Source organism: Polypterus senegalus, chromosome 17 (assembly GCF_016835505.1).
Source record: "Polypterus senegalus isolate Bchr_013 chromosome 17, ASM1683550v1, whole genome shotgun sequence".
In the NCBI taxonomy this organism is placed as follows: Eukaryota; Metazoa; Chordata; class Cladistia; order Polypteriformes; family Polypteridae; genus Polypterus; species Polypterus senegalus.
Genome location: NC_053170.1, coordinates 24,825,216 through 24,850,829, shown reverse-complemented (window position 1 = coordinate 24,850,829; position 25,614 = coordinate 24,825,216). Strand labels below are relative to the sequence as shown.

Genomic DNA, 25,614 nt, shown 5'->3' with positions numbered 1-25,614 from the left:
GTACAATATTTACAAATTAGTGCAGTCACAAAGACCCCAGTCCATTGGTCACACTGCTTCCAACAGCCCGGCTGGACAAGTCTTCAGCCCCACCCAGAAGAGCAATCAGGACCAGGTGGTCAATCACCGGAGGAGTGGCGGTAAAGAAAGGAAAGGTTGTTGCTGTGTGGTGGAGTTGTGCTTTGGGACTGTGTATTGCCTGTGGGTCACGGGGAAGACGTGCACCCACGGGTGAAGAAAAATAAAAGTTTGTTTATTTTTATATGTGCCTCCATGTCCATCTGTGTTGAGTCAAGCGCCTATATAGCGCCTTTGTTACAATATATAAGAATTTATATATTATGGGGGATGCCGGTCGGATCGCCTTTACCATGGAAGGACTGGGAGAGACACAGCTTGGAGCTTGGAAACTCAATCCTGCTGGAGCCCGTGCCCACCACCAGGGGGTGCCTAGACTCGGAAGTGCTGCCAGAAGAGGATCCAGGTGCACTGGGAATACTTCCAGGTGTCTATGCAGCATTTCTGCCTCACTCACTCTTTCGAGTCCAAGGAGCCAGAGTAGGGAGGTCGAGGACAACGCCTGCTGGGAAAGTTGTGGAGGTGGCAGAGAAGAGAACAGAGAAAGAAAAAGAGAGAGAAGGGACTGAGCCGTACTTGTTGGTGATTTGCGCACTGTGTGCTGAAAAAGGCAAGAAAACAAATAAAAGCGTGCTGCTTTTGCACTTGTGTGGGTTGGCTGTCTTTGTCCAGGTTCGGTGAGCAGTACGGCCCCTGTTTATTCCACAATATACATATACACACACATATTGTTCCCTAGTGGTTTGTTTGGCAGTGATCGAAAGAATCAGTAACACTAATGGAAGATTATACTTGCTTGTTTCATATTGGCTTAACACTCACAATGATATAATGGTCAAAGGAGAGCTATACTTGCAGTTGGAGTTTCCTGCGATCGGCCCTTGTCCAGTCTTTCACAGAGAGTGTGGGAATGCATTGTGTCCTAGGGTACGGGCAGGAGCGATGTCTTCCATCCATCCATAGGTAAGCCCTGGCGTTCCATGCAGTTGTTTGATTTTTAGACCTTTTCTTTGAACATGCCACCTCCAAACACGGGCACAATTGGTTTGCTGACAAGCATGATTAGGTGACTGTAGAGGTTGCTTGCTTGGGAAACCTTGAACCCTTGCTGACCCTGACAACCCTGGCCATATTCAGCACCATGTAGCACTTGACTCATCTTGTCTCCCTGTCATATTCACCCCATCAATTAGATATTCATTGTAAATAAATTACGTATGTGTATGAATAACCTTTATAGATCACAGAGGCACACTTAAAACCTTTGCTTACACCAACACAGTCCTTAACAGCCAGCTCTTTAATGGCTGGATTTAGATAAATACGTCTCTTGGGTGGGGGCTCAATCTTGTTTTGCCTTTTTTTTTTGAACTTCTATTTTTCCTTTTGTTGTGTTGCGCCCTCCCCTGCAATAACCTATCGTCTATGGGAGAGGAGTGGAAGCTTTAGACTTCGACAGAAATTTCAATCTCTGGATTTCGATGGATCTTGACGTTTCAGGGTCCCCTGATACCGAAAACATTGATATCTCAATAATGGGTGTCTGTCTACCTGTGTGTGTGTGTGTGTCACAGTTTCTAGAGCTAATACAGCTGGACGGAAAAATACCAAACTCAAACCTTAAAGCTGTTATGAGATGACGATGCACTGATTAGTTTTTGAGCCAAATTGTGCAAGAGAAAGAGACACTCTAGAGGAACCCTCAAATACTGTAATTCTGCAATTAATTATGAACTCTTCTCATCAATTGCTATCGTAATGACCTATTTTATCAGAAAGATCAGTGACAGAGCGGTAAATAATTACTGAAATGTCATAGAATAGTACAGATGGTTCCTAAGGCGCAAAGCCTACAGACACTCACGTCTTAATGCTTTTATCTTTTGAAGTTCTTTTTCTGTTTGCGTAGTATGCCATTGCCATGTTCTACTTTTTGAAAACAAACTAAAATGGTATTTAAAAAACAGATATCTTTATATGCCCTGGAGAATAAACTGATCTCCTAGCAGCTTGTAAAGGCAAATCAAAAATACCCAAGGAATATAAATCAATGTATTAACCCCGATCAGCACAGATTTATTACCCCAACAGCACTCAGTGCTATCTGGCTTTAAAAGTGTCATATAATAATGAAATAAAATACACCCTGCAGCATGGAGTGAGTTTTGTGGTGCACTGCCGTGCTCGTCTTGTGACCTCTCCTGCCAGTCCTGTCCCATTGACTCTACCGGCACGCATGCAGCTCAGTAGCACCATCTGCTGGCTAAATGCAGCATTTCTTCAGCCTGTCACACAGGACTCGCCTGCTACAGACGCCGCGGCTGTTGTGTGTAAACAGCTGGACTGCGGACTAGCAGCTGTGCGGCTTTTCAGTGTACATTCTGGGAGTGGAACAGGATGAATCCGGTACAATGGAATCTAAAGCGTGTTGTCGTCTGCCTTGTTTGCTTTGTAAATAGCTCTGAAAGGTGCTATATAGCGCCGGGACTGGTTGATTTACTGTGGGAATCCAGCTTGTAATGCTGAGGCAAACAGAAGGCACAGTACTGACAGTTCATGTTTAGAAATGAGAAAAACTTGGATTTCTATAATTTGGATTTTAATTTACAAATTATAAGTTGGATTTGTGTAACATTTTACAAATGTGATAATGTTCCAAATTCCTAATTAGGAATGACAGAAATTTGGATTTCTATAATAAGCGTGCTGATCAGAAGTGGAATAAATCAGACACAGTTGTTCATTTTTTCCATTTGGGCTTTTTAAATTCCTGACTCCACATTTGGGCAAACAGGGCCGCAGCTCCACTGCTTAAATGAACCCACCTTCATCACACAAAGCGGCTCACTTCTGCTGAGCACCCGACTCCAGGGATTAACAACGATGCCCAAAACTGCCATCCACCTCTTTCACTAATACGCTGGCAGGTCATATATAACTGTGTATGCTCTAATCATTTGCAACTAATAAACTTTGTAAAAGGAAGGATTGATAGAAGCTTGATTAGTCATTTGTAAGTCCATTCATCCATTTTCTAACCCGCTGAATCCGAATACAGGGTCACGGGGGTCTGCTGGAGCCAATCTCAGCCAACACAGGGCACAAGGCAGGAACCAATCCAGGGCAGGGTGCCAACCCACTGCAGCATTTGTAAGTCTGGTCCTGAAACACATGCTTTAGGCCAGGGGTTCTCAAAGTTGGTCCTGAAAGACCACTGTGGCTGCAGGTTTTCATTCTAACCCTTTTTTTTTTAATGAGTGCCCTGTTTGTACTGCTAATTAACGTCTTGTGAGTTCACTTAAATTGAATTGCTTTTTTAAGATTTCTTCATCATTCCTCTGAATTGCTTCATTTCTTTCCTTAAATGGCACCCAAACTGAAATGAAATGCGAAGTGAGGGCAGCCAACAGAAGACCAACTAAGTCAGGGCCTCCACCGCTAACCAATTTCACTCCAACCAGCAGCTTAATGAGATGCTAATTCTTGTTGTTAATTAAACCCGTTCTTTAATTCCGTGGCTTGTTGCTGCTCTCATGGTGCATTAGCAGACATTTCTGAAATTGCTAGTTTTCTATTTCTAAGAGCAGAATTAAAATGTTTTGGGGTCCTGAGACCTTCATCGTTCTTTATTTTCAGATACTGTATGATGGACACCAGTTGTTTTGGCTCATTTTGTATCTCTTTATTGTTTGGCTGCTAATTAAGGAAAAAAGAAACAGTTAAGGGGTCTGAGTCTTCAAGAGCAAGTCAATTAAAATGAGTTCAAAAGAAGTGAATTAGCAGCAAAAACAGGTCACTCATTAAGAAAAGGGTTAGAATGAAAACCTGCAACCAGGACCGGAGTTGGCGTCCCCTGCTTTAGACCAGGGATTCTCAAAGTCGGTCCTGGGGGGCCCACTGTGGCTTCAGGTTTTTGCTTCAACCAGATTCATAATCAGAGACAACGCCTGATAGCACTGATCTCAATTAATTAGCTGGCGTTTTTTTTCTCTCTTCTCTTATTCTACATTAAGAAAGCACAGCAGCATGATTTTTATATTTATAAGACATTTAGAAATATTTCAATTTTCGCTATATTCCTGAAAAACAGTTTTTACTTTGTCATTCTGGGGTATGGAGTGCTGTTTGATGAGAGAAAAAAATAAACAATTTTAGCATAACATTGCAACATAACATAAAAAATGTAAAGGGGTCTAAATACTTTCTGAAGGTTCTGGAGTACTAGGATGTTTATCGTGTTAGCCATTATGGATGTAGTGAGAAGTCAAGAAGAATGACACCTTTTACTGGCTAACTAAAAAGATTACAGTATGCAAGCTCAGGACGCTTCTTTGTCTATAACAAATTTGAGTTCATTTATTTCACTTATTGAGTCAATTAAATTACTGTACAGTATTACAGTTTTTATTGCAAATTTTCCCCTGCAAATGTTATCAGATTACAAAACCTTACATTTTATAAATGGCATAGTGAGAGCACAAGTAATATAATTGTGTGATATTCATTAATTTCTGACAATTTTTCAGAATACAATGAGAAAAGTTAATTGTGTTTAATAGTTGATTGTAACATCGTAAATTCAAAATTGTTGTTTTGTGTCCCACTCCTACCTGTAGAGCTGCTTCAGTTCGGTCACATTTAGAAGATTTTCTTTGCCCGTCACTCCTGTTAGTCCCCCACCACAACATCCTGTGATGCTAAGGTCTGGACCTTCACTGAGGGACTCCCAAACCTGGTGATTTTTTCTCATTTTTTTTCTTCAGACATCCTGATGTGGACATACTTATGCTTTCTGGATGTTTCTATTGCTGCAAAGACCCTTTTGTGCTTCAACTTCAGTTCTTTGATCCACAGTAGAATTGATGGTCCCTTCAAGGATGACAAATAATTCATATTGCGATACAGAAGAGTATCCATGAATCATGACACTATAATCTCCACATAAGAACCCTTTAGAGTGATGGTTGTAATAATGCTGATGTGTTAGTATTTTTTCCAGACATACAAAAGCCCAAGTGAATCTTTGACATCTGTCCGCAGAATATTTTCTAAGAGCTGATAAGGACCACCCTGGTGCATTATGATAACCCTGAATTGAGCAATTGCTTCTGTCCTTCTAAGTCTACCATGGGTCCTATATTTGAACTGTCTCATGGTGAGGTGATGAACATTAACCCAAGAAGAGTAAGGTCTACAGATCCCTGTAGATGATGTTCAATTGTTCCTCTGGACTTTATGGAAAATGCCATGCTTTGCTCTTAGAAAAGATTTTGGCAAAATCATTAATACTGACATGTGCCCCAAACCTTCTCCATTTGAACAATGTAGGATTTCTGGAAATTACATAGCCTTAGGAATGAATTAGTGGTACTTCCCAGAAAGACTGATACTGGGAGGTTTCAAGGAGTGCTTTTAAATAGTGGCATGATGGTGCCAGTAGTACGTGCAAGATGAAAACCTAACTTTCATGATGAAGGCCAAAAGTGAACAAAGCGTCAGAGCTGCCCTAAATCTGGCCTGATTCCTTACCAAAGTCTTCAGGCTGCTTCACAATTGATATTCTAACTCATGTCACTGTAAAAGTCCCATATGTTTTATTGTTATAAAGGTACACTAAAAGAAAGCATGAAATTGATTACCTGTTCTTAAACCTAAAATATTTTTTATGGATTCTAACCTTGCATGACTTCTTTCATTTCACGCATAGATTATGTTACCACAGTATGCTCAACCTAAAGTGGCAAAAGGCACAATAAGGAAGACAACAACTTTTCTTGAAAGTGCGCCAGTTCTACTAACTATTTATCCTTTCCAGCAAATAAATGATTTAAAATGACAGTCTGTTTTGCAAACAATTTGATTGGATTAATATGAAAATAATTTTAACAATCAGAATAAGTATCTTAGAATGTATTCACTCTGATTAGCACGTGCCCATTTGGCCCAGAGATGATTTCAAAGGAGCTTGGTATTCAAACATCCTCCACTCAGAGTCAATATCATTTTAAAAAGGAGAAATTTACATCAAATATTTCTAGAGTTAAATAAAACTAAAAAATCCCCAAGCATAGTGCACAATATGTCATGCCATCAGTGAAGAAGACTCCAAACTTGACTGCTGGCAAACTAGAGGTCTTCTCTTTGGCTCAGACCAATTGGACAGCTCACACCTGTGCCTTTCAGCCCACAGTAGCCATTAGGCACTTTGTGAAGATATTGCTGGTGATAATCCTCCGCATAATAAAATTCTGGCGCTTCCTTGATCTCTGTGGTGATGGTGCCAAGCTTCTTCTCATTCAGCATCTTTAAAAGAGATGAAAAAGAACAAGATAATGGACGAGGATGAAGAGAGGCTTCTGTCTTCCTTTAGTGAACCACTTACTATTGATGGCACAGCAGGTCAGCTACCAAAAATGATTACATTAAAATTATATTTGGCATGTACTGAATAGAAAGGTACTCATACGACATGTGGGATCACTAGAGAGCAATGCACAGACCCTGGACTGCTTTGCGCTTATATCTGCACTAACAGTTGTTGAAGACCCATCTCCTACCCTCATTTACCATTAATCTTGGTCTTATTTATCTTTAATTCAAAAAGACAGTCCCATGTGTCTATTTAACAATATTTTAGCAAAACAATGTCTGTGATTTGCATGCTTTGAGTATACAAAAAGATAACTGACATGTAGATTGCATGACATGAGTGACGTGAGATTTTTGTTTTTCTATCTCCTTGGACATTTTTCACATTGTTTGTCATTGTACAGCATCGGTCACTTTTGGCTTATAATGCAACAAACTTTTTTATCTCCATTCCGCAGGAAAACGTGGGATTTGAAATTTTTCTTGCCGATCTTGGTGAGCGTAGCAAGCAGGGGGCAGAGTCCCCTAGTCTTCATTAACAAAAACACAAGCAAGCTGGGGAAAAGTTACGAAAAAATTAATTAAAAATTAATTAAGCAGCTCTATCAAAACAACAACCCTACAACATACTGTACGTCACTACACCAATGCAAGGACATGTAAGTATTTTTCTTTATGCCATGTCTTACCTTACCCAATGTGTTCTAGTTACTGGAATAAATCTGTTTCTTTAACCTGGCATTTGATATCACAGACGCAGAATGACACCACAGGTAACAGGAATGGAGATTAGTGAGCTGTTCAAACAAATTATAAGGCTGTTGGAGTCAATGGCCTGTTCTTGCCACAATTGTTCTCATGCATTAAATAAGAGAAATTCAAAAGGAAAGCTGAATGCCAGCAGCCACTTGAAAGTTGCCAGTAAGATGAAGACAACAAGTAGAAAGAAACTGAGCTGTCTGAAATGTAGAATCCATTATGGATGATCTGTATACTCCACTTTTATTAGTTTTGTTGATTCTCCATAATGTCACATCTTAACAGAGCTTGATGTAAGCTCGTATTTCCTTCTATTACCTCTACAAGGAATAGAGTTGTTCTACCACTTGTCATCTCAGAGCATTACAATGAAATAGAAACATGGAGCATCATGGAGTCTGTGGAGAGTGGGTTGTTGTGCCCTTAACCTGAACTCCTTCCATTCTGTGGCACTGCTGTTAGTAAAATGAAGCTCAGGAGTTTTCTTCTTTGTCAGTTCTCTCAGAAAATACTTATTAAGCAGCTTCAGGGCAAAGAGCTCTTTATATAAAATCACATACTGTACTTATAAACTTCAGTGTCATACAAAGAGAGACTGCTAGGAACGGGACATCTACCTTCAGCTGTTGTCTCTTTTATGATTCCTGATACTCTTGACTTTCATATAAACCTCACAATAATGACCACAGTAGTTTTTTACCCTTTACATGTGAAATCCAAAAAATGCAACAGTTTGTTTGCCGTACATGCATCAAATGTTATTTGCTTAATATTTTTCATGTTTCCTCGAAATAAGTAACAGCACAAATACAGCACAGGAACAGTTCAACTTTGATAATTAAGCTATGTGCTATTCTTTGAACAGCCACAAGGCGGCAAGAAAGTGTTTACAATCAGGATAACCATAAGGCCATTGCTGCTTAAAACATTGTACAAATTGTGCAATAGATCAGTCATCCGTTTAATTCATCTTTGGAACCTGTTTATCAAGAGCACGGTTGCAGGGAAGCTGGGTCCTATCCCAGCAAGCATCAGGTGCAAGGCAGGAAACAAGCCCTGGACGGAGCATCAGTCCATCACAGAGTGAACACACTCACACACAAGTCGGTGTCAATTTAGCAACGCCAGTCCACCTAGCCTGCATGGCTTTGGACTGAGGAACGAAATCAGATCTTCTGGAGGAAACCACTGCAGACAGAGGGTGAGCAGCACACTTCATGCCGAGAGCACCTGGGATGTGAACCCTGGTCTCCTTACTGCAAGGTAGTAGCACTGCCACTTCACTGCAAGCTTTGTCATCTGTTGCTATCTGCCGACTAACTGCAATCAATGCAGTGGCTTTATTAGAGCACAGTTTACATGTAACAGACGCTGATTTTCGTTTTCTGCATAGGAGTCAGCTAAAGGGTCTAAATGAGAGTAATTCCACGTCGGACCAGGGGGTGGCGGAGTGCACTGACCTTTTTTCTCACTTTCCTGCAGACCGTTCATGGGAAATTCCTGTTCCGGCCCTTTTGATGACGTCACGTCTGGGTCTGAGCCTATGGAAGAGGACCCTTCCGCTTCCGCCCTCGATGACTTCACTTCCTTTTCTGGCCTTTAAAGCCATCATATTTGAGTAACATCATCAGTTCTGTTTTGGACTCTGTTCTGAGCACACCAATGCTAGCAATTTAAACATTTGCAGCTAAGAAATATTATATGGGTGGCTGCCCCAAACCTTTTTATGACTCTTGTGTCTGCTTTTTGTGACAACAGTAACAATAACTTGTACAGTTTCCCAATTTTAACTGTTTAGATGATGCAAAAAATCTAATGGTGGTTTGAACTTTTCAGACAAACTGATATTTAGAATTTGGGAGCTTCTCGAATTGTTTAAGGATTCCAACAGGATAATAAACAGTGTGCTGGGCATCCATTGATGTTGTGTTGCTCTAAACCCAACCAGTTTGTTGTAAATGATTAAAACTAATATGGCGTAATAGCAAATTTAAAGCTTTGCATTTATTAGACTACAAGTATTAGACAGTTGTAAATATGAATATATATGTTTTCAAATTACCAATAACTTCTTTTGTCTTTGCCTCCTCTTTTCAGTAATTCCAAGTTTATCTCTTTTAGATTTTGTCACATCTATTCAAAATTTGCCCTAACAAAGTTTAAGTTAACAATTTTAATGTTTGCATCCTCACTCTTCCAAAGTACAGAGAATTGTATTTTATTATGGTCCCTTGACCCAAGCAGTTCTATCCTGATTATTACAAAATACAAAATCTAGACAGGCTTCACCCCACATTGGTGCTTTAACATACGGAGTTTATTTTCCTCTCCAGTCTGATTATCTGATCGTCTGATCATAGCATATGTTATTAAACTGGACATCAGGTTTTACCATTTTAACTATTACAAATTAGGGATTCTTCCATTTTACATCTTTCATAGCTTTTATTACTTATAAAGCACATTACAACTAATAAATTAAGCTACACTTATGTGTGAAAATGGGCTATATAAATAAAAGTTGTTGTTGCTGCTACCTAGTGAAAACACTATACAACAGTGGAATAAGCAACAACAACATTCATTTCTGTAGCACATTTTCATGCAAAGGATGTAGCTGAACGTGCTTTACAAGATGTCAAATAAAACCTAACAGAAAAGAAAAACAAATTAGAAAAAGACAAAATAAGAATGAAAAAAGTGACATACCAAAAATAATAGATAAGAATAAATCAATACACTGTGGGGGATGACCGGCATCCTTACCCAACTGGGATGCCCTCTACCTCCCCCGGATCGCTAGATGGCAGCCCTCCTTGGTTGCAACAGTGCCTTGGATTCCTACAGGGCATCATGGGACATGGAGTTCTTTGGCTCAGCCCTGTTGGGTTCCGTGGGTTTCGCCAGGGGGTGCTGCAGGGTCTGGGGAGCTCTACTTTATGGGGCTCCAATCTCACTTGGAAGTGCTTTCAGACCACGTGTATAGAAGACAATATATACTCCCAGGTGGTGCATAAAAGGAGTTGCCTGCCTCACATTGAAGAGACAGAATCTGGGGGAAGGCGGAGGAGGCAGTGACCAGTGACAGAGACAGAAGAAAGAAAAGAATTATGCTGTATGGTGCTTGTGCAGGCCGGCAGCACTCACTCCAATCATCATGAAGTGTTTTGAGAGAGTGCTGCTGGCCCACATTTACAGCATCATACCGGACACTCTGGACCCCCTGTAGTATACCTACCGGCCTAACAGGCCCACCTCAGAAGCCATCGCGGGCACACTACATTATTCCCTCTCCCATCTGGAGAACAAAGACTCCTACATCAGGATGCTCGTTGTTGACTACAGCTCTGCCTTTAACATGATAATCCCCCATAAATTGTCTGCACTTGGCCTGCACCCCATCCTCTGTCACTGGCTCCTAGACTTTCTGACTGGCTGGCCCCAGTCTGTCAGGATTGGTAATAGGACTTCAGCCACCATTATCACATACACAGGCACCCCACAGGGATGCATCCTCAGCCCCATCCTCTACACCCTGTTCACCCACGACTGTGTCGCCTCCCACAAAGATAACATCATCCTAAAATTTGCAGATGACACCACAGTGATAGGATGCATCACTGGTGGGGATAAGGTGGCCTACAGGAAGGAAGTGGACAGTCTGGCATCATGGTGTGAGGACAACAACCTCACCCTCAACACAGGCAAGACGAAGAAGATGATAGTAGACACGAGGAAGAAGAGGAGACCTCATCAGCCACTGTTCATCAGAGGGCTTGAAGTGGAAAAGGTTAGAAGCAGCTGGGCATCTACATCAGTGAGGACCTCACTTGGACACTTAACACCACACAGCTGGTCAAGAGGGCCCAGCACCGGCTGTATTTTCTGAGGAGGCTGAGGAAGCTTGGTATGTTGACTAAGATCCTCTGTAACTTTTACAGCTGCATTGTTGAGAGCATCTTGACCAGCTGCATCACCGTGTGGTACGGCAACACTACTGCTATGGACCACAAACGCCTGCAGAGAGTGGTAAAGACTGCTGAGAAGATCACCAGGACCCCACTGCCCTCTCTGCAGAGCATCTACAACTGCAGAGTCCGAAGGAGAAGTTCCTCGATCCTCAGGGTGGGACCCCAGGGACCCCACCCACCCCTAACATAAACTGTTCACACTTCTACCCTCAGGCAGGAGGTATAGAAATATGAAATGCAGGACTTCCAGGCTAAAGAACTCTTTCTTTCCCCAAGGCCATTAGACTCCTAAATAACTAATTGGAGTTTATAACCCTGGTTCACCTTATTCTATCTACCTCACACAACTGTATTTGACTTGTCCATCACACACCTACCTGCACAATTACACTTTATATTTCTATTCTGTTTTTATACTTTATGCTGCCTCTTTTACTTATTATCTATCTGCTACTTATTATTTATGTTTATCTGTATACGTTGGTTTTGGTATTTGGTGTGGACAGCAAAGAAAAAGAATTTCATAGTACAGGGAAACGTGTTTAACTTATTGTGCACATGACAATAAACTTTGAACTTGAACTTGTGCATACTTGTGAGTTTCTCACAATAAAAGACTCTGCTTTTTATTTTTGTGTCCAAGCCTGCTTTTGTTGTGTGTTTGGTGTGCAAAACGCAATTACGTAACATAGATATACACATAACAGAAAAGAAGAGTCCTTAGGCGCACACACATACACACACACACAAAAACAGATAGATAGATAGATAGATAGATAGATAGATAGATAGATAGATAGATAGATAGATAGATAGATAGATAGATAGATAGATATGTAAGGCACTACATAATAGATAGATAGATAGATAGATAGATAGATAGATAGATAGATAGATAGATAGATATGTAAGGCACTACATAATAGATAGATAGATAGATAGATAGATAGATAGATAGATAGATAGATAGATAGATAGATAGATATGTAAGGCACTACATAATAGATAGATAGATAGATAGATAGATAGATAGATAGATAGATAGATAGATAGATAGATAGATGGATGGATAGATAGATATCCATAAAGGGAGAAATGAATCACATATCTTAAAAAAGTTTTTTACTCTTGAGCATTCAACATCTATCAGGTATCATCATCAGAGAAAAATGATTAGACATATAGGAATCAAAGGCAATATATAGCAAATGAGGAAGGAAGGTAGTGGGTGTTATTCTTAAAGTCACAATGCTGTCAGAAGGAAAGATCCCTGGTCTCTGATATATGCACATACCAATTCAACCGGGCACACGTTTGACTGGGACACAGTGCAAGTGAGATTCAAGGCAAACAGTAAGAGTTCCAGAGAGCTGGCTGAATTGTGACTATCAAATGAAAATGCCATTAAGAGACATTTGGACATGAACCCAGCATAAGCAGTCTTAAAAGGAATAATATCTAAATAATAAAAAAAGACTTTAAGACTAACACCATCTGAACCTCACCTTACTAATCCAGTCTTTTTATACCAAACTACCCCCTCTTCCTCATTTGTCTCTATGTCTAATCATTTTCCACTAATGATGATACCTGATAAGTGACGAAAGCTCAGGAATAAAAGACTATTTTAAGATACGTGATTCAAGTAAAGTAGAGGTTAAAAAACAAACTAAAATAAAGATCAATCCAATACAAAGTAACAAAAATTATTCTATATATTCATGGAACAATACTGGTTTGATTCCCAAACCTCACCACAAGGCACCATGCCCACTTCTTATATTTGTTAAAGTTGACCAAACAAACAAAACAGGTGCGCTAATTCTACTATGTGGAATTCCAGATATGGCAAAACAGTGAGTGAAGCCCCCCAAAAAAGCCCTCAAAAGAAAGGCTAGGACCCTCCTTAATATGCCCTGAAATGGTCTCACCTATGTCAGATTTTCCCAATTACTCTACTAGCAGGTGGCTTCGGCCTACACAGACCAAAAGTTTAAAAATACTAGAAATGCTGTACAACAGAGAGAAACTAACTAAAAAAAATATTTACAATAGAAAAACGTTTATTAACAGAACAGAAAAATATATAAAAAAGGCTCAAAAAATAGCAAAAAGGTCAAGCAAACAAGCCCCAATATATGATCCAGCAGCAGAAATCCAATAAACAAAGAAAAATAATAATCACAATCAGGGCCGTCTTAACGCATGGGCACGCTGGGCAGTTGCCCGGGGGCCCCATGCTAATCTATGTATGTTGTGACCTGCTGAGTGGCTGTGTAGGTAGGGGCCCCAGTGCACTGCTTTACCTGGGGGACTATAATGCTGTTAAGATGGCCTTGATCACAATGCCAGCAAACACAAATGAAAAAACAATACTTACAAACAACTCCACTGCAAACTCAATGCCCCACTGCTGAGACTGTCTTTCCTGGCTCAATAAATACTGAGGGGCGTCTCTCCAACAGAATCATCTCTCCTTGAGGTATCAACCACAAACCGGAAAGAATGGACATAATATGAAAATGACATTACGGAATTACTAAATCATCGACAAACATAACTGGAATTGCATAAAAATATGAAAAATAATTCAAAAATAACAACAAGAAGAGAAGACACGAAGAGATCCTGTGTTTGGTGTACACGAGTGCTGTAAACAGTAACAAAGACAAGGAAATCATCATGGACCTCAGAAGACTGATAGGCAGTAGTCACAATCCTATCCACATCAATGAGACTGAGGCAGAGCAAGTCCACAGCTTCAAGTTCCTAGATGTCCACATGACGGGTGACCTGCCTTGCTCCCTTCACACCTAACCTCTTTGTGAAGGAAGCCCAGCAGCAGCTGTATGTTCTGTGGAAACTTAAAAGTGTTAACCTGTCTCATTAACTCCTCATTTAACTTGTATAGGTGATCAATTGAGAGCATACTGACAAACTGTGTAACAGTATAGATCAGCAGTTGCTCCAAGTCTAATCAAAAATCATGCAGCAAGTAGTAAAAACTGCCCAGTGCATCATTGGCACTTAGTTACCAACCATACAGGGCACCTACAAAGCCACTGCTTGTAGAGATCCCTTAACATCATCAGGAACATACTGTACTTCCTCAGAACACATAGTACTTGTTTCATCGTATCTGTTCCTGCACAGTTACAATGACAATGAACTGACTTGAATTGCATTGAATTGAATTGAACTGAAAGGAATTAAATCGAAAACAGCAAATAAATATAAGCCAAGAAATGAACTCATGCTGTAAAATAACAGCTAGTGGTGCAGATTCACAAAAAACTGGAGGCACAGGATGGTAACTGCAAATACTGGGGTGTGTAATGGACAACCGGGACTCTTACCCAGATGGGATGCCTTCTTAAGGGATGGACCTGGAAAAAAAGCTTGCACGGGGCAGTACCTCCCCCGGGACCACAGAGGGCAGTCTCCTTGGCTTGCTACGGTGGCACATGGGGAACTGTTGAGCCCTTCTCTGCAGGACTGTCATCACCCGGAAAGAGATTACGGGACACGTCAGGTACTTCCGGGTGCTCTATAAAAGGAGCCGCCTCACTCCGTTCAGAAAGCCAAAGTCAGGAGGAAGAGGACAAAGCCTGAGGGAGGAGTGGAGGTGGAAGAAAGAGAGAGGTGGAGAGAAGGTAAAGTGCTGTGTGCTTTATTGTGTTGGACTGTGCTTCATTGTGCTTTGTACTGTGCATTGATGGTGGTGGTGTACAAGGGGAAAGCGTTTCCCACATCAAGAAAGATTTGTGTGTATTGCTGGACTTGTGCCTGTGTCTGCTTGTGTCGGGTGTTGGGGAACTGGAGCCCCCTGGTGGCCACAGGTACCACAAGTAAAGGTTTGGAAATGGCTAAGTTAACACTGATAAACACAAAATCATAGGTTAGCATGAACAAGACAAGCACTTTTACACTAAATCAGATTTTCAAGATGGTGATATTTAAGGCATCATAAGCAAGTATGAGGAAACAGTGAAAGCTAAAGGCAGCTCTGATGAATCAAGGTTAAAGGTCACTTCCAAAGGGAGGGCAAGTAAATTCACTGAGGTGCTTACTCAGCATCTGGTATTCATCTGGATCCACCATACACACTTTGGCTGTGCAAAGATGTATTAAAAGAAATGGTCTTGTACAGTGTGCAACAGCTAAGAAACCATTCATCAGGAACTACAACAAGCAGCAGAGATTGTGGTACACGAAAAGACCATAAATCATGGAGTGACAACCAGTGGCAGGAAGTCTTATGCAGTAATAAGTCTTTATATGAAACTTGTAGTTCACAAAGACAGAAGTAGTAGCCAGAAGAAGAAGAGAAGTTGGTAAAAAAAATAGGTCAATGCCTTTCTACTACTTTCTGTGAAGCACAGAGGTAGTCTTTTGTGGTTTAGGGGTTCATTTCAGCCAGTGGTGTAATGGGATTTGGCCAAAACAGATCGAATGAAAACTGCTAAGAAATATTAGAAGATCTGAATTCATCAGGGGAAACAACCTTCATCCTTCAGCCCAATAAACAACTCCAAACAGACACAATTAAGACCTACTTGGAATGGAAGTCTGCAGATGGAACACTGACAGCATCAGAACATCCACATCATAATAAATGGAGGAGTTAATGGCATATCTTACGTGAAGCTTGGAGGACTAAACAACAGGACTACTTGAAAAATATTATACAGAAGTGCAGCAAAGTGAATTGCTGCAATTTTACATTCTAAAGGCAGCAATACATGATAATGACATGTTTGTCCTGTTTTGTCACATTACAACCTGGAATTAAAATGGATTTTATGTAATGGACTTAAAAATATAGTTCAAATTGTTGAAGTGGAATGAAAATAAGGGTGATGGCGCACTGGGTAGTTAGGAGACCCGGGTTCGCTTCCCTGGTCCTCCCTGCGTGGAGTTATCATGTTCTCCCCGTGTCTGCGTGGGTTCCTCCAGGTTCTTCGGTTTCCTCCCACAGTCCAAAGACATGCAGGTTAGGTGGATTGGCGTTTCTAAATTGGCACTAGTGTATGCTTGGTGTGTGTGTGTATATGTGTGTCCTGCGGTGGGTTGGAGCCCTGCCCGGGATTGGTTCCTGCCTTGAGCCCTGTGTTGGCTGGGATTGGCTCCAGCAGACCCCTGTGACCCTGTGTTTGGATTCAGCGGGTTGGAAAATGGATGGATGGATGGATGAATGAAAATAAAATATCTTGTCTTATATATAAACGTCTGTTTGTTTGGCCCGGAGAGCAAGGCTACAGCATGAAGCCCAAAGAGAAGAAAGATGTACAAGGCTTCAGCATGAAGCTGAAAGAAGACTCCATCGCCTAAGTAAAACTGCTGAGGACAAACGAGAAAGAAACTTACTTAGCCACTGATAGACAAGGGGGGCGAGCACGTCCACAAAACCTAACTGCCAACTCTGCATTTCAATGTTTTTTCTGATGATTTCAATAGTTTCTAGGAGCCCGGGCTTTTTACAGCACGGGCTTACACAGTTAGTATATATATATATAAAAAAAAAGTAAAAACTAAAAAGTTATGAGTGCATATGTATTCAATCCCTAAATAAGATCTGATCCAACCATTTAACTTCATTAGATAATTAGATGATCAGGGTCCACCTGTGTGCCATCAAAGTGTCACATGATCTGTCACATGATGTCTGTTTAAACAGACCTGTTCTGTAATGTCCCTGACTTTTCAAACGGATCAGAGACAAAGCGATGGAGATGTATAGATTAGGGTTAGGTTATAAAAAAATTTCTCAGACTTTGAATATCCCACAGTGCACGATTAAATCCATTATAACAAAATGGAAAGATTATGGCACCACTACAAACCTAACAAGAGAAGGCCACCCACCAAAATTTACAGACCAACCAAGGAGGGCATTAACCAGAGATGCAACAAAGACACCTAGGATAACACCGAAGGAGCTGCACAGTGGAGATGGGAGTATCTGTCCATAGGACCACTTTAGGCCGTACACTCCAGACAGCTGGGCTTTATGGAAGAATGGACAGAAAAAAAGTCATTGCTTAAAGAAAAAAAATAAGAAAACACATCTTCCCAACATTATGTTGCAGGCTCCATAACCACATGGAAGAAGGTTCTCTGGTCAGATGAGACTAAAATTGAACTTTTTGGCCATCGTGGGAAATGCCATGTGTTGCACAAACTCAACGGATGGGAAAACTGGTTAGATTTGGAGGAAAGATGGATGGCACTGAATGTAGGGCAATTCTTAAGAAACCTGTTTCATTCTGTCAGAGATTTGAGATGGGGAAGAAGGTTCACCCTCCAGCAGGACAATGAATAACCCTAAACATACTGTTAAAGTGGCAGTAGAGTGGTTTAAAGGGAATGTCTTTGAATGGCCTAGTCATAGCCCAGACCTCAATCCAATTGAGAATCTGTGGTATGACTTTAAGATGGCTGGACACCAGTGCAACCCAATGAACTTGAAGGAGTTGGAGCGGTTTTGCCTTGAGGAATGGGCAACAATCCCAGTGTTTAGATGTGCTAAGCTAATAGAGATATTTACCAAGAGACTTGGCAGCTGGAATTGCAGCAAAAGGCGGCTCTACAAAGTATTGACATATGGGGTGAATATCAGTGCATACTCATGATTTCTGTTTTTTCAGTCTTAATTTTTGTTTGTGTCACAATAAACAATATTTTGCACCTTCAGAGTGGTAGCAATGTTGTGTAAATCAAATGGCAGTAACTCCCCAAAACTCCATTTTAATTCCAGTCTGTAATGTGACAAAAGAAGACAAACACTGAAAAGATGAATACTTTTGCAAAGTACTGTAAAAGGCAATCTTGTTACTTTTTACTAAATCAGTGTTGATTTTGGTTCCTGCCTTGTGCCCTGTGTTGGATGGGATTGGCTCCAGCAGACCCCCGTGACCTTGTATTCGGATTCAGCGGGTTAGAAAATGGATGGATGGATGGATTTTGGTTTGCTACACATCACTGAGGCATGCTCGATAGGTGGATTGGCAAAGCTAAATTAGCCTCTGTGTGTGTGTGTTTGTTCTGAGATGGACTTGCACCCCGTCCAGGATCGTTCCTGCCTTGTGCCTGATGTTTGCTAGGATAGGCTCCAGCTCCCACTGAAACCGATTCAGGATAATCAGATTAGGGAAATGAATAGATGGATGGATATAAACCTATAATGGTGTAAAGCAAATAAACACTTTGTGCTCAAGCAACTTGGGAAGCCTAAGATTTTAGCATAGCACTGAATGCTTAAGAGTGAGAAAATCAAAACAGATAATATTTATTAAAATTTATCACTGCATATTATCACCTTCATAATTATTATCCATACATTTATTTACTGTATTTACTAGCCAGTGATAATCAAGGTAACTTATAAAAACTCACAGATAGGATGTTAACTGTTTATAACACAAATATACTTCCCTGCTGCTACAGGAAAATGAATAGAGAATGAATGTGTCCTTACACGAGAATAATGAAATATGAATTCTATTTTAGTAATGTAAATGCACAACAGGGTTACTGTATCCCTTTCCACTCCAAGAGAAGCTGTCTTCTGACATGTAAGCTTTTGAGGACACACAATCGACTTGAGCAAATGTGCGGAATGTAACTCACTCACACCTCTCATCTCTTCCTCAGATTGTCTGTAATAATGACGGGCTGTGTGGAAAATGCTAAAGGATAAGGTGTCATTTGTTTGTTTTTTCTCGTATTTGTGTGTCCTCCAAAAAAAGAAAAAAAAAAAGAAAAAACTACTTGGCAGCTCATAAAAATGCCTTTAAGCTTCTGTTTCATGTGTTCTGGGCATCCTGCCTTCTTAGCTGAGGCAGGCCCGCTCTCTGCCAGTGCCCTCTATATGAAGGCGTTTCTAATCTTTCAGGCTGTTTCAGGGGAGGCAGGCAGAGTGCTGGTATGTTTCTCGGAAAAATGCACAGGGCCGATCTGTCTCAAGACCTTGCCTCTTTTCTTTCATTCCCTTTTTTTTCCCTCTAGCTAATTAACTTGGGCCACCTTATCAGCCCGAGCACGCGGCAGCCTCACAGATGGAGAATTAACTTGGCCTACTGATAAAACCATTGTTCCACACACACGCCAAGCAAACCCCCTCCTCCCCTGGCAATAACGCGCCTGGGTTCACTCTACTGCATGAAAGGGAAAGAAATCCTTTGATCTTCTTCAAATTTCATTATGCTGTTTTTATTTTTAACCCGGAGATTAATTTTCTGCTTATGAAAGTTAAGAAATTGATCGTCTAGCCGAATTAAACATTACGTATAGATATGAATTAGAAAAGGGCTTAAACTTTTTGCCTTTGATTTTAGGGTAAAGGTGTAAAAGTATCTGGACTCCTATTTGTGACGCTTTCATTTTAGGTTTGACCTAAAAGATGTATTATAATGTAGCTATAAATGCAAGGCTTGGCTATTTTTTAAAACCACAGATCTTTATTTCTTAAACAGTGCTTCTATGCTTTAGGGCCTTTTCTCTGCTTACTTGATAGAACGCTGTCTACACATAGTTGTTGTTCCCAAACAGACATCATTCACCCCCGGGATACAAATGGTTTACATATGGAGTTTAAACAGCAGCTCACTCAGTCAAAACAGAGTGAGCAGAGCTCAGTATTAAGCCACACAGCTGGGATTTGGTGGTACCTCTTGCCAGCTGGAAGAAGTGAAGACTTCATAGAAGCCAAACTGGCAGGCATCTGCCCAAAGGGAAAGGGCAGACTGCTTTATATCAGTTCAGTGACCTTGCAAACATGCCAGGGAAATATGGAGCAAAATAATGCAGGATATATTATACAGATTTTAACAAATCAATAACGGTTTAAGTGTGAAATGCCAGCTGTGCACGTTAGCGCTCTTTGAACAATTCAAACTGAAATGGGTTGGATATTCATATTTTACAGAAGCAACGTGACATTCAACAACGCCATATTCAGCGAGCTCCATGTTCAAAGACCATCTGTGTAAAAGAAAGGGAACTGACCCTGACCCTGACCCTGACCCTCAGTGCACAGCTCTCAAACAATAGAGGGCACTTCACAAGCAAAATCCATCATTTTATGTAGCAGGTTACTAAAGGCTGGCTCACTACTTAACTGCAAGAGCATAACTAACACCTGCTTTTAACATTCAACTTACAAATGAGGTCTGATGTTACACTTTAATTGAAAATATTTATATTTTTTTCATGACCGCTTTGCATCTATACACTCGGGCAAATTTCACTAACATGTTTCAAAGATCCTTTGGAAGCTGTTGAGTGAAAAGCCTTTTAACACACTGGTCAATCCTTGGTTGATCTTCTACTGATCCAGGGATTTCACCAGGATGTTTTGTTTATACATTCGAGTAGACAACAAATACAAAAGCATCTGTTTGTGTCATAATGGCAAGGGTGATTCTGTAACGTCATCACACCTCCTAAATACTGTACATGGACCAGATCTGTGACAGACGTTCACTGTATTGGTTTATCATACTCTCTTACTGTCATTTGGCTTATTTCCTTTTCACTGAACAATGAAGCCTACTTAATGCCAACACTGGTCTTTCACATATAGTGCCCTCCATAATTTTTGGGACAAAGAGACCTTTTTTTTTTTTTTTACCCCTGTGCTCTACAGTTTAAAATTACAAATCAAACAATTCAGACATTGTGATTAAAGTGCACATTGCATGGTATTTCGGTCACACCCTGTGGAAATGACAACACTTTATCTACATGGTCCCCTGTTTCTTGTGCATCATAATATTTGGGACATACTGTAGCAATTTAGGTTTATTAAACTGTCATATTTAGTACTTAGTCGCATATCCCTTGCCTACAACAACTGTTTGAAGTCTGAGATTCACAGACATCACCAGGTGCTGAGGATCTTTTCTGGTGATGTTCTGTTAAGTCTCTCATGCAGCCATCTTCAGCTCTGGCTTGTTTTGGGGGCTTGTCCCTTAAGGTTTCTCTTCAGCATATGGAAGGCCTGCTCAATTAGATTTAAATTGGGTGATTGGCTTGGCATTTCAATAATTTTCTATTTTGTACCTTTGAAAAACTCCTGTATGGCCTCAGCAGCAACTGTGGATCATCATCTTGTTGCAGTACGAATTTGGAGGCATTTACTGGACCTCAAGCAGATCAGATGTTCTTATACACTTCAGAATTCATTGTGCTGCTGCCGTCAGCAATTCCATCATCAATGGAGAGAAGTGTGCCAGGACCTGTGGCAGCCATACATGCCCAAGCCATAATGAAGTGGTCTGCTTTGACACTTGGGCAGTTGTTTTTTGTCTGCACACTTTGCTCTTGTCATCACTCTGATGCAGGTTCATCTTTGTCTCATCTCTTCTCAAGACCCTTTTTCCAGAATTCTCCTTTATCTCAAAACTGTAATCTGGCCGTCCTGCTTTTGTGGCTAAGTAGTGGTTTGCATCTTGCAGTGTGTCCTCTGTGTTTCTGTTCATGAAGTCTTCTACTGATAGTTATCTCTGATACATCCACATCAGCCCCCTCAGGACTGTTTCTGGTTTGTCAGACAGACGTTTGGGCTTTTTCTTCACCATAGTGAGGATTCTTCTGTCAACAGCAGTGGAGATCTTCCCTGGCCTTGCAGCCCCTTTGTGATTACTGAGCTCACCAGCACGTTCTTTCTACTTAATTATATTCCAGATAGATAGATAGATAGATAGATAGATAGATAGATAGATAGATAGATAGATATGAAAGGCAGATAGATAGATAGATAGATAGATAGATAGATAGATAGATAGATAGATAGATAGATAGATAGATAGATAGATAGATAGATAGATAGATAGATAGATGCTTTATTAATCCCAAGGGGAAATTCACAATGACATTTTTCACCAGCACAGCCAGTTCGTTGATCTTATTTGGTAGTGAGTTTACATTTCCCAGGATCACAGAAGGCACCGACGGTTTATAACGCCATTTTCTCTCAAGTTGTCTCGATTTAATCTTATCTTTTATCTTTGCGCCGGCTCGGCTGTCCCGATATCGTCTTCTTACCTCGTCAGGTAAATAAGTTCATTTTGGTCATCTTAAGGTTTTACTGATGTCTCTAATAGTTTTATTCTTGTTTTTCATACCCATAATGGATTCTTTGACTTTAATTGGAACAGCTCTTGTCCTCAAGTTGAACAATGAAAACTACAGACTCCAAAGGGTAGAAACAAGCCGAGGTATCTTATGAAGCAAAGAAACCCGCCTGAGGAATCACAAACACCTGAAACACCGATTGTCCCAAACATTATAGTGCCCTGATATGGGGGGATATTTGTGAGTGAGAGATGTATGCAAATCCCCTTAAATGAAAGTCTGTGATGTGCTCTTTAATCAATTAATGTATGAATTGTTTGATTTGTCATTTTAAACTGGGGAACAAAGAGGGAAATCAAAGAAAAACATATCTTTGTCCCAAACATTATGGAGGACACTACAGTAACATTGATGCTGCTGGATCACATGTATGGATTGTTAAAAATGGGTTCATACTTTGACTTTATTATTTTTAGAATTAGAGGGTCACCCTGAGACTCACCTCCTTTGTTAGTTATTATATTTTCATGAAAGCTATGTTCATGCCATAATCATTAATATTAGATTAATTCTGATAAACATGTGAATATAGAGCTAAATGGATACATGCAAGCTATTACTATAAATAGCTTAGTCCAGCTCGCCTCCAAGCTAACACGTAAACGAAACATTTTGACTTACATATCTTGCTGTAACCAGTAGTCTGTTTCAGTTGCAAATGGAAACATATAACGGATTTAACTTTTTTGACTGTTAAACTTGTAACCGACAAAATAACTGTACTAGAGAGAAATACACTTAAATGAAATATAATACAGATAGAGAAGCCTGAAAGTGAAACTACAAACTTTTCCCTTTATTAAATGTGAACTGATTTTACTTTAAATTCTAAAAGGAAATTAAATTCCAAAAGGTTTTAAAATGATGTTACTTGAACTGTGGAATTTCTTATGTTATGTGTATTCTGTGTCACAATGAATGTTTCAATTTTAGTAGCCATATATTTTAAAAAATGCAGCTATAGTGCTGTTAGATAAAAGATAATTGTCAGTTAAGCATGTACCATTAAGGCGATCCTAAAGGAGTACCATAGAGTTCTGGAGTTTTGCTGTTAGCAGACCAGTACTTTTGTTACAAAATCAGAGAGAGATGTAACTTGTCAATTTATCGTCTCATTACAACTGACCATTTCCTCACATAACCTTGATATTTAGAACCTGTAAACAGGTTTGTCTTTAAAAGATCTCCCTACAACCATGATGGCAGTCTGATATCTCAAGGAAAAAGAAAACAGATCACCAAAAATAACAATTTGATTCTATGTCTAGGTTGACAATAGAAATAGATGCAAATTCAGCTACTATTCCAACCCTTAGTATTGTCTACATGATTTTTCCTTTCAAAATAGTAAAAGAGCCCGTTCCCTTGCTGTGTAGTTAGACACAAACCATCATTCGAACAAAAACTCACATAGGCTTTATCCAACGAGAACTAAAAGTTTACTTGTTAAATGGGTTTCCAAGTTCATGTTTATTTTAATATTTGATACCTCTGCCAAAAAAAGCATAAATATTTATTCCAAAATTAAGACAAATTTTAAAATGCAAGAAAATGAGATTCATGTTTGATTTTAGCCTACTTTCAGGCTTACAGAAAGCACGACTACAACTAACATGATCATCAGATAGTTGAAAGTTCTGACCATATGAAGCATTGCTTTTACATTCTTACATTGATGTTTCCAGAAAAACAACTATTTGGCAAAGTTAAATTAATAATGATCAATGTCAAACTGTTGTTTTTTTTATGTTGAAAACAAAGAAAGAGAGGGGAGCAAGAGGTTGGGAGCATGCACATTAACAATTAACAACGTTAATTTATAACAATGAATAATAATTAATTAATTAATTGATTGACTGATTGATTGATTAATTAATTAATAGCACGCTGCTGCACCCACCAAAAGACGAAACAACTTGGGATCCCAAATGAGGACCTGAGTGTAGTCGTGCAACGAGTGACACCTCAGCACCATACTAGTTCGAATGGAGTGCCAATCCTGCTACCAACCCCTGAGTCTTCCCTGCAGGTTGGAGGTCCTCCTTGCAGGGTTGGACGCAGGTTAATGTCATACCCAGGATGGAGTAACTGCAGGTTAAAGGCCTTGCTCAAGGGACCAAGGGAGTGGAATCATTTCTGGCATTTACGGGATTCAAACTGGCAACCTTCTTACTGCCAGCAATAACCTCACAGCCACCCCTCTGCCTTAAAACAAAGAAATGTGTCACCAAAATAGAAAAGTTCTGCTTGCTTTAGATGAGCCACCAGAAGTAATAAAATACATTTTAACTTTTACAGGACTAGAACAAAGTTACTATTTAGAAAACAAAAGAAGTATCAACAGCTCCTTATCTTTTACTTGTTTTTAATTTGCCTTTTATATTAGGGTCATGGGTCCATGTGTTTCACTAGTTATTAATAACAAAGATAATTGAATCATGAGTTTAGCAATGTTTTACACCATATTAAAGTTATCCAAGTTTAGTACAGGTCTAATTCTTTTAATCAATAAATACACACATTCTAAATCTCTCTATTACATAAAAAAATCCTGCGACGAGACAAGACTTTTTTTAAGAGATTTTTTCAAGTTCTGCAAGACGAGACTTTAGCCATGAGATTTTTTCAAGTCACGCCTTCCTCTCAACCATATTCAACCACGCACACGGTACTCTCACATCTTATTCATGTGAATGTTTTTTACAGACACAGTTCTTTATCTCTCAGCTCTTTAATTTTTAACACCTTCCTCACTTTTAACTTCCCAATTAAGGAAGACGTATTATGTCCAGATCTTATTGAAGAATTTCATCACGAAGGGTTATCAACAGAAAAAATGAGTACACAGGAAATCCCATCACAGAGAAAGGATGAAGTCGAACAAATTACGGCAAAAATGTCGATCGGGTACATGGCAAATGGGTTAAACCCGTATCAATAGCCTATGCTGAAACGGTGGTGATCGTGCGGAAGCTGAAAACATCAACTTACAATATCCCGAAGAATATCTACAACCGTTAACACCATCCAGTCTTCCACCGCACCAATTACTATAGAAAGAAGGATGTATCCAAGAAAAAAATGTAGTACATCTTCCATGGATAACATTAGACAAAAAAGATCTTGATATGCCATTCGTATTGAAATGTTAACAGTTTCCCGTTAGAATAGCTTTTGCAAAGACAATTAACAAATCTCAGAGCCAAACATTCGAAAAAATTTTTTTATTTAATTTGCGTGTTAATTTCAAAGCCAAACAGAACGAAATCGTATTATGTAATGAATAACTCTTAATGCAACA

The 25,614-nt window shown here is 39.9% G+C and overlaps 1 protein-coding gene across 3 annotated transcripts in view; it reads right to left on the bottom strand.

The window, feature by feature from the left end:
- Positions 1-5,651: 5,651 nt before the first annotated feature.
- The window catches only part of LOC120517079 (peptide methionine sulfoxide reductase MsrA-like), a 178,140-nt gene continuing 158,177 nt past the window's right edge, over positions 5,652-25,614 (bottom strand). For all 3 annotated transcript variants that reach the window (XM_039739166.1, XM_039739168.1, XM_039739167.1), the window contains one exon: positions 5,652-6,381. In XM_039739166.1, the coding sequence (XP_039595100.1) occupies positions 6,205-6,381 (177 nt within the window). In that variant the 3' untranslated portion in view covers positions 5,652-6,204. The remainder of the gene's footprint in view (positions 6,382-25,614) is intronic.